Source organism: Sorex araneus, chromosome 2 (genome assembly GCF_027595985.1).
Source record: "Sorex araneus isolate mSorAra2 chromosome 2, mSorAra2.pri, whole genome shotgun sequence".
Classification (NCBI taxonomy): Eukaryota; Metazoa; Chordata; class Mammalia; order Eulipotyphla; family Soricidae; genus Sorex; species Sorex araneus.
The window spans coordinates 59355849-59371254 of NC_073303.1; the positions used below are offsets into that span (position 1 = coordinate 59355849).

Sequence of the window (15406 nt, forward strand, 5' to 3'; positions counted from 1 at the left end):
ATGATATTCTATATTTGAAAAATATGGCATGGCATGACATGTGTGACTTAACATATGTTCTTTGAGGAATGATGGCCCTCCCCCCCCCTTTTTTTTTTAACTAGACATTGCAGTGGATTAAATTGGACGATTTTATGTCAAAGATCAGAATACCAAAGAAGGAATAGGCTGGGTTGTCCTCATTAGCATGCGTTCATAGCTTATTTTTGCATAAAACTCTCCAAGTAAAGCAACTAGGAGATACTGCCTTCTAGAGAACAAATGTCCACACCGGAAAGTGAGAGGGAAGAGAAACAAGGTAAGTTTGGGTACGTCAGTCTCCACGGCGCCTGGTGTTTGATGAACACAGACTTTAAAAGGCCCGACGGTCAGCCTTGCTTCCTTTTCCATCTCTCGTGTCCTTGTCACCCACCAGAAGGACTCCTGTTGTCTTGTAGCTGGTGGTTGGTAGATATTTTGGTGAGTTAGGGTACGAGCAACAGGAGACCATTAAGTTCCAATGGAAGACTATGCATGTCCTCTGAGATGCGGAACTGTGGCAATGTTGGTAATCAGTTACCTGCTGCTCAAAGACCCGGGAACTGAGATTTTTGTTGCTGTTGTTTTGCATTTTGGGCCACATCTTGCAGTGCTCAGGGGCTACACCTGCTTTAGTGACCCTTTGACATACACAGGCCTGGGGGGGATTCAAACCAGGTCTACTGCAAGGCAGAGAGGCCTTAACCCATGGAATTTCTCTCTGACCCTGGACAGTGGTGTTTTTTTTATTTTCCTTCTGTTATGTTGTTTTATTTTTTATTTTGGGGCCACACCCAGCAATGCTCAGGGTTTACTTCTGGTTCTGCACTCAGGGATCACTCCTGGCTGTACTCAGGGGCTGTGTGTGTTGCCAATGTTGGCAGCCGGCTTGACTGTGCAAGGCAAACACGCTATCCACTGTACTATCGCTCTGGTCTTGGACAAAGGTTTTCATGACCGTAGCAAAAGTTAGTGCTGTGAGCACTCGTGTATGTTACATTTCCAGCTAGGTTACGGGCAAAGAGGATTGCCATGCTGGGGATCACTTTGCTTTTCTATGTATAATCTGCCCCGTATTTGGAAATCAGATGGTGGGAGGTTCTTAGGGTAAGGGGAGAGGGCAGTGCACATTTTGGTTGTGAGACGCTGAAGTAGTTCTCTACCCACAGTGCTCCTTCCCACACCTGTGTAGTGTGCCAGACAAATGGTTAGGACGATAGTGTGTACTCTCATGTTAACCGAGGTTATTGAAGAGCTCGGACAACATGATGGTTCTTTCTCACTATGGATTGATACTGTGACCCTCAGATTGCATGTGATAATAGCCCCCCACCACCCCAAGCAAAAGCCTTGCCATTTATTTATGACTTAGTACCTCAAAATCATGATCGCTCATTTCCAAATGGAATTGTAGTCATAGGATCATTGTAAGACCAATTCAAGAGATCCCATTTTGTAGGTACTAGGAAGTGGTCTATTTCTTAGGCCTCAAGTGATGTTTCATGAAATATTAGTGTGCTAATCAGCAAGGAAGTAATCATGCTTGTGTGCAATGATTGTTTTCATCTAGTAATGTATAATGCCCCATTATGAACTACATCTCGACCCAATGGTCTGATGTGATTTTTTTTTTCCTTCAGACTGTGTTCCTTACCTTTTAATTATATTAGCTTGTAAAGCTAATAGTGCTAATCTTTATAAATATGTGAAACTACTTAACCCTCCCTAAAGTCAGCGGAATTTAGTGTATATTTATGTAAAATGAAATTGTAATGCCTGAATAACAAATTGTGGTTTACATCAGCCTGCCATTTTGAGAAAATAAAAATTCTCATAAAGGTATACTTAATTTGGTATGATTTATAAATCCTTATATAGAGGTGACCTATACTCACCAGAAAATTTTAATAGAAACTTAACGAGCAACATTAGTTTACAAGTAAACTTGAGTTTTCACCTAGTTAAGAACCGGTAAGAGTCAACCTTAGTATCAGATTTCACATGAATGAAAATGCATTTTAATGATTATCAGCTGTTTTCTTATAGTACGCCGCTCTGGTCTAATCAATATGAATAAATATTGTGTGGTAATGATTATTTAAGTATCTGAAATTGAGAAATTAATAAATGTAAGAAATGTAAGAAAGGTTTTTCCCTCTCTTAAAGATTTGACTCTAATGCCCTTCAGAGTTCAAAAGCAGCAAGTAATTTCTCTATTTTTTTTAACCGAGCACTTGGTCTCCAACATATTTTTAATGTTCCTTTGTTGGAAAATGCGATGAAGCTTAGCACTGTTCCACAAATGCTGGAATTCCCATTAGCCGCAGGCGTCCTGTTGCTCATTAATATTATTCCAGGTGTTCGAGCTCAAAGCATGATTGACTTAATTTGCTGAATTTTCGAAACTCTTGAGTCTTCCGTACTTTCTCGGCCCATAAAGGCAGATAATAAAATGCCTCCATCAAGAAAGTCCCCACCACATTTATATCTCCTCTGGTTGTTTTCTGTGATGACTCATTACAGTGGTAATGCTTTTTCTTTGAAACACAGCAACCAATAAGTCAACAAAAATTACATATTTGCAAACATTTCAATTTGAAACAGTCACAACAAACAGAGCAATAACTAAATATTACTTTTACCCAGTGTCTTTTCTGTTATGCAAATTATAAAAACATTTGCAATTTTACATTTTAACCAATAGGTGGCATTGACAATTTTAACTTTTAAAATACACCTCAGGATATGTTCTAATTGGACAGGATGGTACAAAGTGTTTTAAGCTTTGCTTCTTGCTTAGTCTGAGAAAGTGCCATTAGAAGTATTTGTTCATTTCTATCAATTATATATTAAATAATATCTCATGGTTTTACGATTAGTCATGTGACTCCTTGTTCTAAGTCAGCTAAGAGAAGGGGTTTCAAACCACTCAGTTTTTTTTTTTTTTAATTGAAAATTACTTAGATGTGACGGCGAGAATGAGAACAGGAAAGCAAGAAACAGAGAAGTGAGATAATGTTCGAGGGAGACCAGGGGCTGGAAGAACAAGCCTCTAGCCATTCAGATTCGACCAAAATCAGACGCTGTATCTTCTTTCTTTCTTTTTTTTAATTGAATCATCCTGAGATACAGTTACAGGGTTGTTCAGGGTTGGGTTTTAGTCAGACACTGTTCCCAAACCTGGTCTCTTCACTAGTACACATTTCCCGCCACTGATGCCCAGTTTCTCTCATGCCTCCCAGTCTGCCTCTATGGCAGACGCCCTCTCTCTCTCTCCCTCTCTCTCTCCCCCCTCTTTCTCCCTCCCCCCTCTCTCTCCCCTCCCTCTCTCTTTCTCCTCCCTTTCTCTCCTCTCTCTCTCTCTCTCTTTCTCCATTCCCCCTCTCTCCCCTCCCTCTCTTCCTCTCTCTCCTCCCTCTCTTCTGCTCTTTCTCCCTCTCCCTCTCCCTCTCTCTCCTCCCTCTCTCTCTCACTCTTTCTCCATTCCCCTCTCTCCCCTCCCTCTCTTCCTCTCTCTCTCCTCCCTCTCTTCTGCTCTTTCTCCCTCCTCCTCTCTCCCCTCCCTCTCTCCCCCTCTCCCCTTCTCTTTCCCCTTCCCCCCTCTTCATTTCCTCTTTCCCTCTTTCTCCTGCTCCTTCTCTCCCCTTCTCTTTCTCCCTTCTCCTCCCCTCCCTCTCTCTCTTCCCCTCTCTCCCCCTCCCTCCCTCCATCACTCCTTTCCTCTCTCTCCTTCCTCCTTCTTCCCCTTTCTCTCTCCCTCCCTCACTCCTTCCCTCTCTCTCCCCCTCCCTCTTCCCCTCCCTCTCTCCCCCCTCACTCCTTTCCTTTCTCTCTCCCCTCTCTCTCTAACTCACTCTCTCGTTTATTATGTATATCCCTGTATCTACTTTCAGCATACCATTCTCAACTATTTCCAACCATCATTGTCTTAGTGTTAGTGGTCCCATCTCTCTCCTAACTGCCTGTCCCCCACCCCCCACACACATGGCAAGCTTCCAGGACACAGTATTTTCTAAGTCCTGTTATCTATTAACTCCTACATAGCAACGTTAGGCAAGAGCTGTAGGTGTTGCGAGGCACAACCATTCCAGACTTAGTAAGTCCAGAGTGACTGAGGAGGTGGCAGCCTGAAGGAACAGCCTCTCACTGCCTCGCCTCTGCAACTGGACAAAAGGGGTTTCCCTCCACGATGAGTGCCTGAGAGAAGCGCATCCCCAGGGGGTGTGGCAGGAGCCTTGGCTTTAACCTCCCGGTGAGACACACTTAGTTTCTGTTCGATGGCATCGCACGCAGCTGCCCGCGCTCCTTAGATTGTGGGTCTCCCGAGAAGCAGTCACTAGTTACTTTTGTATGGTATTCTAATGAGCATTCTCATGGTTTCCAGGTTCCAAGTTACCATTTCATTTTGGGGTCAGGGAGTTGGATTTATGACGTTTATCCAAAATAAGATGTGTTGTGTCCTGCCAGACAGACAGCACGGTGGGTGACGTGATTTCCTCACATATGACCCACCAGGATTTGATCGCTGGCTCTCCATATAGCATCTGCTCTCCTACATCCTGCCAGGATTAGTCCTGAGCACTGCCCCGTGCTCCCCAAACCAATAACAACAGAACAAGGTGCACCAGGTTGACTCTTTAAGGAAGATAGAAGGTGTCTGATTTATTTTTGGATAAATTTTATGAGTCTCTGTCACTTTCACATTATCCCAACCCTTTGTCCAAGATTCTCTTTGGTTTGGGGACCACAACCAGCACTTCCCAGGCCTGCTCCGGGCTCCATGGCTGGGGTTGCGCCCGGCAGTGCTCAGGCCCCGCGTGGCAGGGGACCAGGCTGGCGCCTGCACACTCAAAGCATTTGTTCAGCCTGTTGATTCATGGCCCGGTTTCCTCTGGAGGCATTCATAATCGCCCTGTGCTCGGTATGCTAGCCTGAAATGTGGGGAGATTTATACTGCTTTGTTTTAGAGAAACACGCCTTTGTCACGTAAAACAATTTGTATGTCATTTTTGTAGGGTGGGGGACACACCCAGCTGTGCTCAGAGCTTATTCCTTGCTCTGTGCTCAGGGTTCACTCCTCTGGCCTCAGGGAGCACCTTAATTGCCAGGGATTGAAACCCAGATTGGTCGCATGTAAGGCAAATGCCCTACACTGCACTAGCATTCTAGCCCCAGTCACTGTCATCCCATTGCTCATCGATTTACTCAAGCGGGCACCAGTAACGTTTCCAAGTGAGACTTGTTGTTACTGTTTTTGGCATATCAAATATGTCCGGTAGCTTTCCGGGCTCTTTGAGAGGGATGGAGGAATCGAACCCAGGTGGGACGCATGCAAGGCAAACGCCCCACCTGCTGTGCTATCGCTCCAGCCCATAGCCCCGGTATATGCCTTTATTTTTAAGGCAGGAAAGGCATACTTTGAAAGTGCGTATTGTCTGATGTGGGTGCTTGTCTTTAGTAGGAGTTTGAACATATTTGTCCCTTTCACTTAGGTGATGATGTCTGGGGAACTGAGTTTGGTGTCTCGTGCTGCTTTTACATGTGTGGAAGAAGGCTCTCTCTGGGCTGAAATGAAATAAGCATTTTTTTTTTAATTTTTTATTGTGGAAAGTTACAAAGTTACAAAGTTTTCAGGTTTAAATCTCAGTTATACAATGCTCGAATACCCATCCCTTCACCAGTGAAATAAGCATTTTTATTGGGTACATTTATAGAAAACATTACTAACTGGAAAATAGAAGATGGATTTGACTAGATGGCCTCTAAAATCCCTTGTGCCGCTAACGTGTTCCCGTGTGGTGAGGGTCCCATTAGGTAATCCTGATTGAGCTGACTCATGTCTTCCTTCAAAGTTGAATCCCTTCTCTGCGTTGAGTTCGCTAAGTGCATATGTGCATATGGATTGTGTATTGTCTGCTTTTAAGGTCGTTCAACCTTCTTCTCTGCCTCTGTAGGGTTGCATGGCACACGTCAAGAAGAAATGATTGATCACAGACTGACAGACAGAGAATGGGCAGAGGAATGGAAACATCTTGACCATGTAAGACGCCAGTAACCATTTAGGTCAAGAGTGATTTTGAAAATGACCAGAGGGAGATCATGTAATAAAATGAAAGCTTGGGGCTGGGGGGGTGGGGGATGTTTGAAAACCTCGTGCTTTCTGCTTGAAAAAATATAAGTACAAAAATTTGTGTTATTTTGTGGTGTGTTGGGTGGGGGGTATGGGTATGTACTTGGGAGTGTTCTGAGGGGGTGAGGTACAAAGAATTGAATTCAGTTCTCCAGGAGAGCATGCATTCCAGTGAGCTACCTCTTCGATGCCCCAAATGAGCAAAAATGTTTGAAGTAGAATGTAGCAGTGTAGCACTGTCTCGACCCGTTGTTTGACAATTTGCTTGAGCGGGAACCAGTAACGTCTCCAGTATGAGACTTGTTGTTACTGTTTTTGGCATATCGAATACGCCACGGGGAGCTTGCCGGGCTCTCCAAGAGGGACAGAGGAATCGAACCTGGGTCGGCCACGTGCAAGGCAAACAGCCTACCCGCTGTGTTGTCATGAATATGATGTCTAAATTGGTCTCACAGCCAATAAGAAAAATGTTTTTATCACAGAAAACAGTCATCCAAGTGAGCCCTGATGCGGGGATGGAGACACGCTAAGGGGTGGCCACGGGCGTGTGAAGCTCTGGCTCCATCCCTGTCCACTCTCTTCCCCGCCCTCCTCAGCCTTTCCAAATAGGGAATTGGAGCTTTTGGTAGCAAATCACTATCTTCTGGGCCAGGAAGAGTATTCTGGAGTTTAGGCAGTTGGTTGGTGGACCCTGAATCTGAATATGGTCCCAAGAGGACTGTCAGGTCTACACCAAACCGACTACCACCCCCCAAAAAAAAAAAAAATCTTTCACTGTCCTCTGATTAAGTTGTCTCCTCACTAGAGTCTGCAAGTGATGACTGATTAGCTCCTCCCTTTGCCCCCGTTTCCTCCTCACAGCTGTTGAACTGCATCATGGACATGGTCGAGAAGACACGGCGATCTCTCACTGTGTTGAGGCGATGTCAGGAAGCGGACCGGGAGGAACTGAATTACTGGATCCGGCGGTACAGTGATGCAGAGGACTTGAAAAAGGGCGGCGGCAGCAGCAGCAGCCACTCCAGACAGCAGAGTCCCGTCAACCCCGACCCCGTGGCACTAGGTAGCGTTTCCTCAGATGTGCGGAGAGAGGAGCTGCTGCTTCAGCCATTGAGGCCGTTTTCGTTTTTAACTTCCCTTGTCGAGTCTGTACAGAGGTCGTGCCGGGAACTGTAGGGCGGTAAACGTCATATGAGTCTTCTCATGTGTCTTCCGTGTCTGGTTGGGAAGCAGGTGACTGGGGGGGGGGGTGGAGGTGGCCCCCGAGAACCTGTTTTCATTTTCTTGGGTTGGGATTACGGCAGAATTTCAGAAGGGGACCAGGCTTTCACATGTGTCATGAAGCGTGCTCCTTTAGAGAAGAGTCCTTCACTCCTTCCCCTAACCGACGTTTCCCCCACGTAGGACACAGAAATGTAGCAACCCCGTGGGAGAAGGTCCAGGGTTTCTGCACGTTTGCCAAGTTGTCTGGGAAATTCTGCTTCAGTCACCGGTGTGAGCACTGCATGCAGAGCCGTGTATTGTCTGGTTTTTAATAGTCTTGTTTTGTAATGCTTCTTCTTTCTTTTCCTTTTTTTGTTTTGTTTTGTTTTGTTTTATTTGGGGGGGTGTGGGGGCTACACCCTGCAGTGCTCAGGGCTTACTCTAGACTCTGCATTGAGGGCTCACTCCTATCAGACTCCTCAGACTGGATGGGGTGCTGGGAATTGAGCTTGGGTCAGCTGTGTAGAGGGAAGCCCCCTACCCAATGCACAGTGCCCCTGCACTCACGCAGATTGAAAGGTTTATCGATCAGTTTCCCTTAAGGCAAACAGTGAAAATAGGTCTAAGTTTGCTCTGTACCATTATTGATTTCTAATAATACTATCATATCACATTATTACACAACTTTAAAAAAGATTTTCCTTCTTGTGAACAAAACTTGGTTACTAATGACGGCATACTAGAATAAAGAAAGGGAATACTTGTAACCGAGTGAAATACAAATTGGGAATTTGGAAGTAGAAACACCCAGTTCGGTCTGCTCTGCTTAGCGCACTTCCTGACTGTTCATTCTCCTGGAGGGCCGCTGGGCTGTCTTCCGGCAGAGTAAGGGAAGGAAATGCTGGCCGGCTTCTCGGGAGCTACTTTTGATCTAGTGGAGGGAGTAGGCGAGGAGAGAGCGAGTGCGGAGATACTGGTGGCCACTGCATTCAGGTCCTAAGTGGACAGAGTTAGCATTGCTGCCTGTGGGAAAAGTCCAGTTTCAAAAATCAACAGCGAATCCTGTATGCTAGTCACGCACACGGGATTTTTGGGTCATACCAGGTGATGCTCGGGTTACTCCTGGCTCTGCACTCAGGAATTACTCCTGGCGGTGCTTGGGGGACCCTATGGGATGCTGGGAATTGAACCCAGGTTGGCCACGTGTAAGGCCCTACCTGCTGTGCTATCGTTTCGGCCTCATAAGACACTTTTGTAGTCACCACTAGTACAGATGTCTCATGTTCTCCAGGAAGACTGACATAGGGGGAGTGTGGGATGGGGTGAAGTGGTGGTATATATCCACCTGGCTCTGCTCAGGGCTTACTCCTGATGGTGCTTTCGGGGGACCCCAAAGGGGGGAGTGTGATGGTGCCTCTGTGTTGCTGGGGATCTCACAGGGTGGCCTCATGCCAGGTAAATGTCTTACCCCTGTTACATCTTTCCAGCCCTGCAGGAAGACAGATGTGGTTTCCCTATTATTAGCCCAGAAAATAAGCTTGGTTTTTAAAAATTCTTAAGAGTCTCTATATAGTAATGCTTTTAATGATTATTGTTGGATTCATAATTTGGGTAAAATTGAGCAGCTGCTTTGACTTAAGTCTTTGTAGGTTCTATATACATGATTATTTTGTAGATATTAGAGTTATAATTATACACACACACACACACACACATATATATATATTTATGTATTAAGGCTATAAGCATTTGTCCAGAACATTAAACCGTAATGTTCTTTTGAGTCACAGAAGTTTAGTTCCTCTGAAGTTAGCATACCAACTTTGGAGAGAACCATCAGGAGGGCAGGGAGGGCTAAATGGAAGATGTAGCACCCAGTGCTTATTTTATATTTATTATGGCTTTCACAGTAGATTCGAAAAGTGGGACTGAACTCTAAGAGATCAGGTGCTTTGTCAACAGGGACCGTGGTTATTTATGGTTTATGTTTTTCTGAGGTTCTCTTCATAGGACTTTGGGGTGAATGTGATGTGTACAGTGAATGGGGGTTTTGGAGGTGGGGTGGAAAAGTTTGTGTGTGTGTGTGTGTGTGTGTACATGCATGCAGTTTGGCTTTTTATTTTATTATTTTAAAATTTAATTTTTTGTTAAATCATTGTGAGGTACACAGTGACAAAGTTGTTTAAAATTGGATTTTAGTCGTACAGTGTTCCACCACCCGTCCCTTCACCAGTGTGCATTTCCTGCCACCAGTGTCCCCAGCTTCCTTACCCCTCTTTCCCCAACCTGCCTCTACAGCAGCACCCTAGCTTCTAAAAGATATGCAGATTCCTATACTCTACGGTTACCTCATATGTGCTTCTCTTAGCCTGATTCTCCCAATTCATGTTCTGGAGGGGAGGAGGAGCGGGTCCTCCCAGTTCTCAGTTCTTTTTCTTTTTCTTTTTTTCTTTTTGGGTCACCCGGTGATGCACAGGGGTTACTCCTGGCTCTGCACTCAGGAATTACTCCTGGCGGTGCTCAGGGGATTATATGGGATGCTGGGTCGGCCGCATGCAAGGCAAACGCACTATCCTCTGTGCTATAGCTCCAACCCCCCAATTCTCAGTTCTTAAAGAACTGTCTGGGGTCGAGCTTCAGAATAGCGCCACAGACTGTATCTTTAGCTCCAAGCAAGTGTTTCTGGTACGGCCCTAGTTACATGGCCCCCTTGGACACTCGGACAGTGTTGAGTCATATATACATCATAAGTATTTTTAATTTATTTGAACACTGCACAAAGGAGCTTGCAACTTTTTTTTTTTTTAAGTTTCTGTTTTATTTTGCTTTGGGGGCCAAACCTGGCAGTGCTAAAGGCTTCTTCCTAGCTCTTCATTCCTCTCTCTCCTTAGGGTTACTCCTAAGGACTGTATGAGTTCCTGGAGATTGAACCCAGTCTCCTCTTATGCCTCACCATCAGTACTCTCCAGTGCCTTCCCTGTTAAACTCATTTCCATTCTCACTTTTGAAATATAACCATGGTTTAAAGTCTTTTCCTGGTTTGTTTATGGGCCACACCCGGCTATACTCGGGTTACTTCTGGCTCTGTGCTCAGGGATTACTCCTGGCAATATTTGAGGACCATATGGGACGCTAAGGATCAAACCCAGATTGGCTACATGCAAGGCAAAAATGCCTTATTCACTGTACTATCACTCTGGCCCATAAGTTAAAGTCATTTTTGAAGGCTTAGTAAGACCACATCATTGAGCCATTACTGCTTCAACTCTAGGATTTCCCCAGATATTAAAGGCTATCTTGAGTAGCCTCTTAAACTTTTAAAATTAAGTTAAATGAGTCCATCCTTTCAGTAGAAAATGATTGGTGTTATTTATAAAATGAAATACTTCTACCCCACCCTTGTAGAAATATTTTTATTTTGGGTTTGAGGCCACACCCAGCAGTGCTCAGGACTTGCTCCTGGCTCTGCACTCAGGGATCACTCCTGGCGATATGGGGTGCTGGGGGTCCAACCCAGGATGGCTGCATGCCAGGCTAATGCCCTACTCGCTGTACTATCACTCAGGCCCTCTATATCATACCTTTTATGGGCAGATTATTTATTTAAATATTTATGTCTTTCTGCGTTTTGTGAGGTAACACGGGTTTTTTACTATTGTGTGCCCGTGCGTTGAAGAATTCCCCAAATCAAAGTTTTCATTGAGACACAGATCTTTATTGTCACCACCCACTTCCTTTTCAGGAAAAAGCGCAGATATCCAAATCTGGACAAACACGGAAAGAGCCAGTTTTGAAAAACAGTTGCCTCTGTTTCCAAAGCAGGTCTTGCTCCCCCACTAAGTCTTGCCATGTCGGGCTCTTCACTGGAGGGTCTGCTAATGCCACAGCCATGGGGCTGTCACAGTGCGGGTACAGCCTTCTGTCTGCACACAGGAAGGTTCGGTGGCGGTTGGTGTGAATGTTCTAGATGTTTATCTGGTCCCTGGCCTTTGCTCCTCTCTGACTTCATGTGCTACTTCTTAGTGTGCTGTTTATATCTCTTGCTTGCCCCCTGGTATTTTCTTTTCCTTTGGGCTCCATTCTTACTGCTTACAACTTCCACAATCATTGTTTGTTCATCTTGCTTTTGTGTTTTTTCTCTTTCTTTCTCCAGGAGAGGGTAATTTTTCAGGAGAGGGTATTAAAAGGAACTGTCTAATGATGCCTTTAAGACGTTAAAAGAGCTTGAGGGATTGGGCTAAAATGTGAGCATTAGTTAATATGTTAGATTAATATTCGAATGTTGTGATAAGATAAAATTCACTACATTCTTCATCTATATTTTGGTCAAGGTTGAACTCTTTTCAGAAAGAGAAATATCAGCTGAGATTTTATGTTTGTTTTGACTGAATAAAAAAATCATTAATCATGAGTAGCTTTAAATTTAATGACTTTGTTCAGTTTATCTTCTGCCCTAAATAGAGTCAAAGAGAAATTAAATTCCTCATAATTGCTCATTCTGTGATTGTCAAATAACTGAATCTTAGAAACTTCATTATTGTCCAGATCTTCAGGAAACCTCAAATAAAATTTAAAGTTTTAAAGTTTTGGGCCCTGTGCAGATTGTTTGAATCTGAACCCTAGGGTTTTCCTTGTTTTTGTGACCTGTGGCTTTTTTTTTTTTTCCTATTCTTTTTGGGTCACACCCAACGATAAGCAGGGGTTACTCCTGGCTCTGCACTCAGGAATTGCTTCTGGCGGTGCTCATGGGACCATATGGGATGCTGGGAATTGAACTTGGGTTGGCCACGTGCAAGGCAAACACCCTTCCCACTGTGCTATCCTCTAGCCCCTGACCTGTGACATTTAATCCTCTTCATAATTGGGAATGGTGGTAATAAGTTTTTTTTTTTTTATTAGCACTGAAGAAGCAAGGCCTCAAAAAACTGGGTAAAAACTCAGAATTGTTCCTCTCCATGGGACTCTTTAGTAAAAGGTGAAAGATTTTTGTGATCTGAAGAGAAACCAGAGTATGTGATAATAAGTATTTCATAGTTGTTCATTAAATGAGTTAATGGGTGTAGAGCCTGTCATAGAATCTGTATGATATGAGCAATGATTGATCTCGAAGGGTATTTTAGTTTTTTAAGTAAGAAAAGATTGTTTATTTTGGGGTCGCACCCGGCCATGCTCAGGGCTGGCCTTGTGCTTAGGGATCTCTCCTCCCAGAGCTTGGGGGACCATATGGGGTGCCAGGATCAAAGCTGGGTCAGCCATGTGCAAGGCAGCCATCCTAGCCACTCTACTATCTCTCCAGCCCCTTAAATTTAAAAGAATTTTTAAATGTTTATAGCAGCTTTGTTCATCATAGCCGCAAACTGGGAAAAAACTCAGAATGTGTTTGTTCATCAACACATGAATAAATACCTTGTGATCTAGGAGAATACTATTCAGTAATAAAGAGCAATTAGGTGATACAGCTACACACAGCAAGGGTGACTTTCTCAAACATGATGCCGAATGGAAAACTGGAGCACATGTCGCATGACTCCAGTTAAAGTTTTCAACCCGGAAGGCGCCATCTCTGCTGATGGGAGTCAGACAAGAGAGGGCTGGGAAGGCTGAGGTCTTTCTCGGGAAGGATGCTGGTTCGGAAGGAACTTCAGAGAACAGTGGTATAGGAGTTGCTGTTTACTCTTGGCTCTCACGATGTTGAAATCCTAGTCTGTCCTTAGGATATTTCCTGAAAGTAAATAAGTGGTTTTTAGGTGGCTGATAGAGAAACTAAGAAAGCGGGGAGATTGTGCCTTAGAACCCTAAATCATAATGCAAAGTGGTCGGGAAACAATTTGCTCCGAGTCCAAGACATGTATTCAGTTTTATACTATTATAAGGTTGATAACCTGCATATGCAATTTTAAAATTCATATACTTGTTTGGTTCCTTTAAATCACAGCATGAAATTCAAGACTTCACTGTGCACCTAATGTGAAGTGACTATTATAGAAAAAAGTGGATTATATCTAACTATATTGGGTCGTAACAAGATGGAATGATTAATTAAATATGCCCCTTTTTTGGTTTTTGGCCAAACCTGACAGTGCTCAGGAGTTGCTGGTGGCAGTGCTTTGGGGTCCAGGTTCCCAATGCAAAGCTTGTGCCCCCACTTGTTAAGCTCTCTCTCCCACCCTGTCTTCTTCTTTATTTTTAAAAATTTTTTTTAATCATCGTGACGCACAGTTACAGACTTACAAACTTCCGTGCTTACATTTCAGTCATACATTGGTCGAGTACCCATCCCTCCACCAGAGCCCATTTTCCACCACCAATGGTCCCAGCATCCCTCCCACCTCCCCTACCCCCGTTAACCCCACCACCACCACCCTGCCTCTGTGGCAGGGCATTCCCTTTTGCTCTCTTTCTCCTTTTGGGTGTTGTGGTTTGCAGTAGAGGTATTGAGTGGCCATCATGTTCGATCTACAGTCTACTTCCAGCCCTAATCTCCCATCCCAAACAGGCCCTCCTAGCACCCTTTACTTGGTGTTCCCTTCTCTATCTGAGCTGCCTTTTCCCCCAGCATGTGAGGTCACTTCTAAGCTGTGGAGTGATGCTCCTGGTCCTTATCTCTACTGTTCTTGGGTGTTAGTCTCCCATTCTGTTACTTTATATTCCACAGATGAGTGCAGTCTTTCCATGTCTGTCTTCTTCAAGCCAGAAATAATTGCTTTTTGGTTTGAATTCTCCCGTCAATACATACCTCGCTTGCGTGTCTCTCCTCGCTTGCTTAGTTCCACCCCGGAGAAGCCTGGGCTCTCTCTCAAACAGGTCCTTCTCTTTCTCCTCACATACTTCTAAATAAGTTTTACTAAAAACCATCTTGCCTCACACACACACAAAAATTAAAAAGACGGCTTCTTTGACTGTGGGATGGCATTGGTAAGGATGGGAATGGTAATGCAGGTGTTGGAGTCTGGATCGGGGTCCGAGCTTCTGACATAAACAACTGAGATATCTGAACTCATTATCCCCACATATCACGTGGCAGTTCTAGACATGAACTTCAGCTTTCTTGTGACGGCTTTTGTAATAGATATTATCATGATCACAGCCTCATTCTGCTCACTACAGGATGAAGGCCATTCCTAGGTGCTGTCACAGTGGTTCTGCAAAGGCTGTCAGCTCATCCCTTCATGTTTCTTGATGGCGGCCCATGCTGTGTCTAGTACCCAATGGTCTCCATCTGTCGTAAGTGTAGCACCTCTTGCATCTCGTTCGTACCTGATAGATTGCTTTCTGCTTTCACAGTTCTTACTACATGTCCACCAACTTTGACTTGTCCTTCTCTGAAAATGTGTTGTCTTTCTCCTCTTAAGCCCGAGCAATTGACATTGCAAAGCAAGTGAAACTTAGAAGGATTTTGTTTTTCACTCTTTATTATCACAAAATTATATACGTGTATGTAGGTACAGTTCACATTTTAAGCCATCATCTGTAAGCTCTTATGATTTTGTTCCTACCACTGTATCTTAGAAAAAAACTATCGACTGGTAGCAATTGATATTTTATGGGTAATCAAAATTCAGTGGTTAAAATTAGCTTCTTTAGATTTCAAGCCTTAGAATGGGTTTGTTGAGATTGGCCAATGTTCTAAAATAAGAAAGCCTGAGGATAAAATTGTTTTTTGTATTTATTGATCAGCTGCAGATTTTAAAAAATTTTTTAAAACTTAATTTTGCCTCTATAAACATTGTTGTTGCTGTTAGTCAGAAGACAGTAAATTTATTAGCTGTTTGATTACTGTAGCTACTGTCATATTTATTAGTTTATGAAAATGGGTTTCTGTGGAACACATCCATTGCTAATTACTTTATTCTTTCTGTTATAAACTTGATGTTTACGCAGGACAAAGTGACTTTGAGTTGGAGAGGGAATGTACATCGAAAAAACTTTTGTTTAAATGTAAATGTATGCTTTATTTTGAAAAATCACCTTCAGATTCTGCCCCTTCTATGAAAATATCTTTTACAAAGTAGCAGAGGGTTTAAGAAAAGTTTTTGTTGATTGTTTTTGGCTGTG

General features: G+C 43.8%; 1 protein-coding gene and 1 non-coding gene across 2 annotated transcripts in view; one reads left to right on the top strand and one right to left on the bottom strand.

Moving 5' to 3' along the window:
• Window positions 1-15406, top strand: part of RUNX1T1 (RUNX1 partner transcriptional co-repressor 1) — a 171725-nt gene that overhangs the window by 124978 nt on the left and 31341 nt on the right. The window contains 2 exon segments of the mRNA XM_055124995.1: window positions 5973-6058; window positions 7010-7211. Coding sequence (XP_054980970.1) covers window positions 5973-6058; window positions 7010-7211 — 288 coding nt within the window.
• LOC129402752 (U5 spliceosomal RNA) lies at window positions 12249-12364 on the bottom strand. The gene has a single exon (XR_008628798.1). It is a non-coding gene; the product is annotated as a U5 spliceosomal RNA (small nuclear RNA).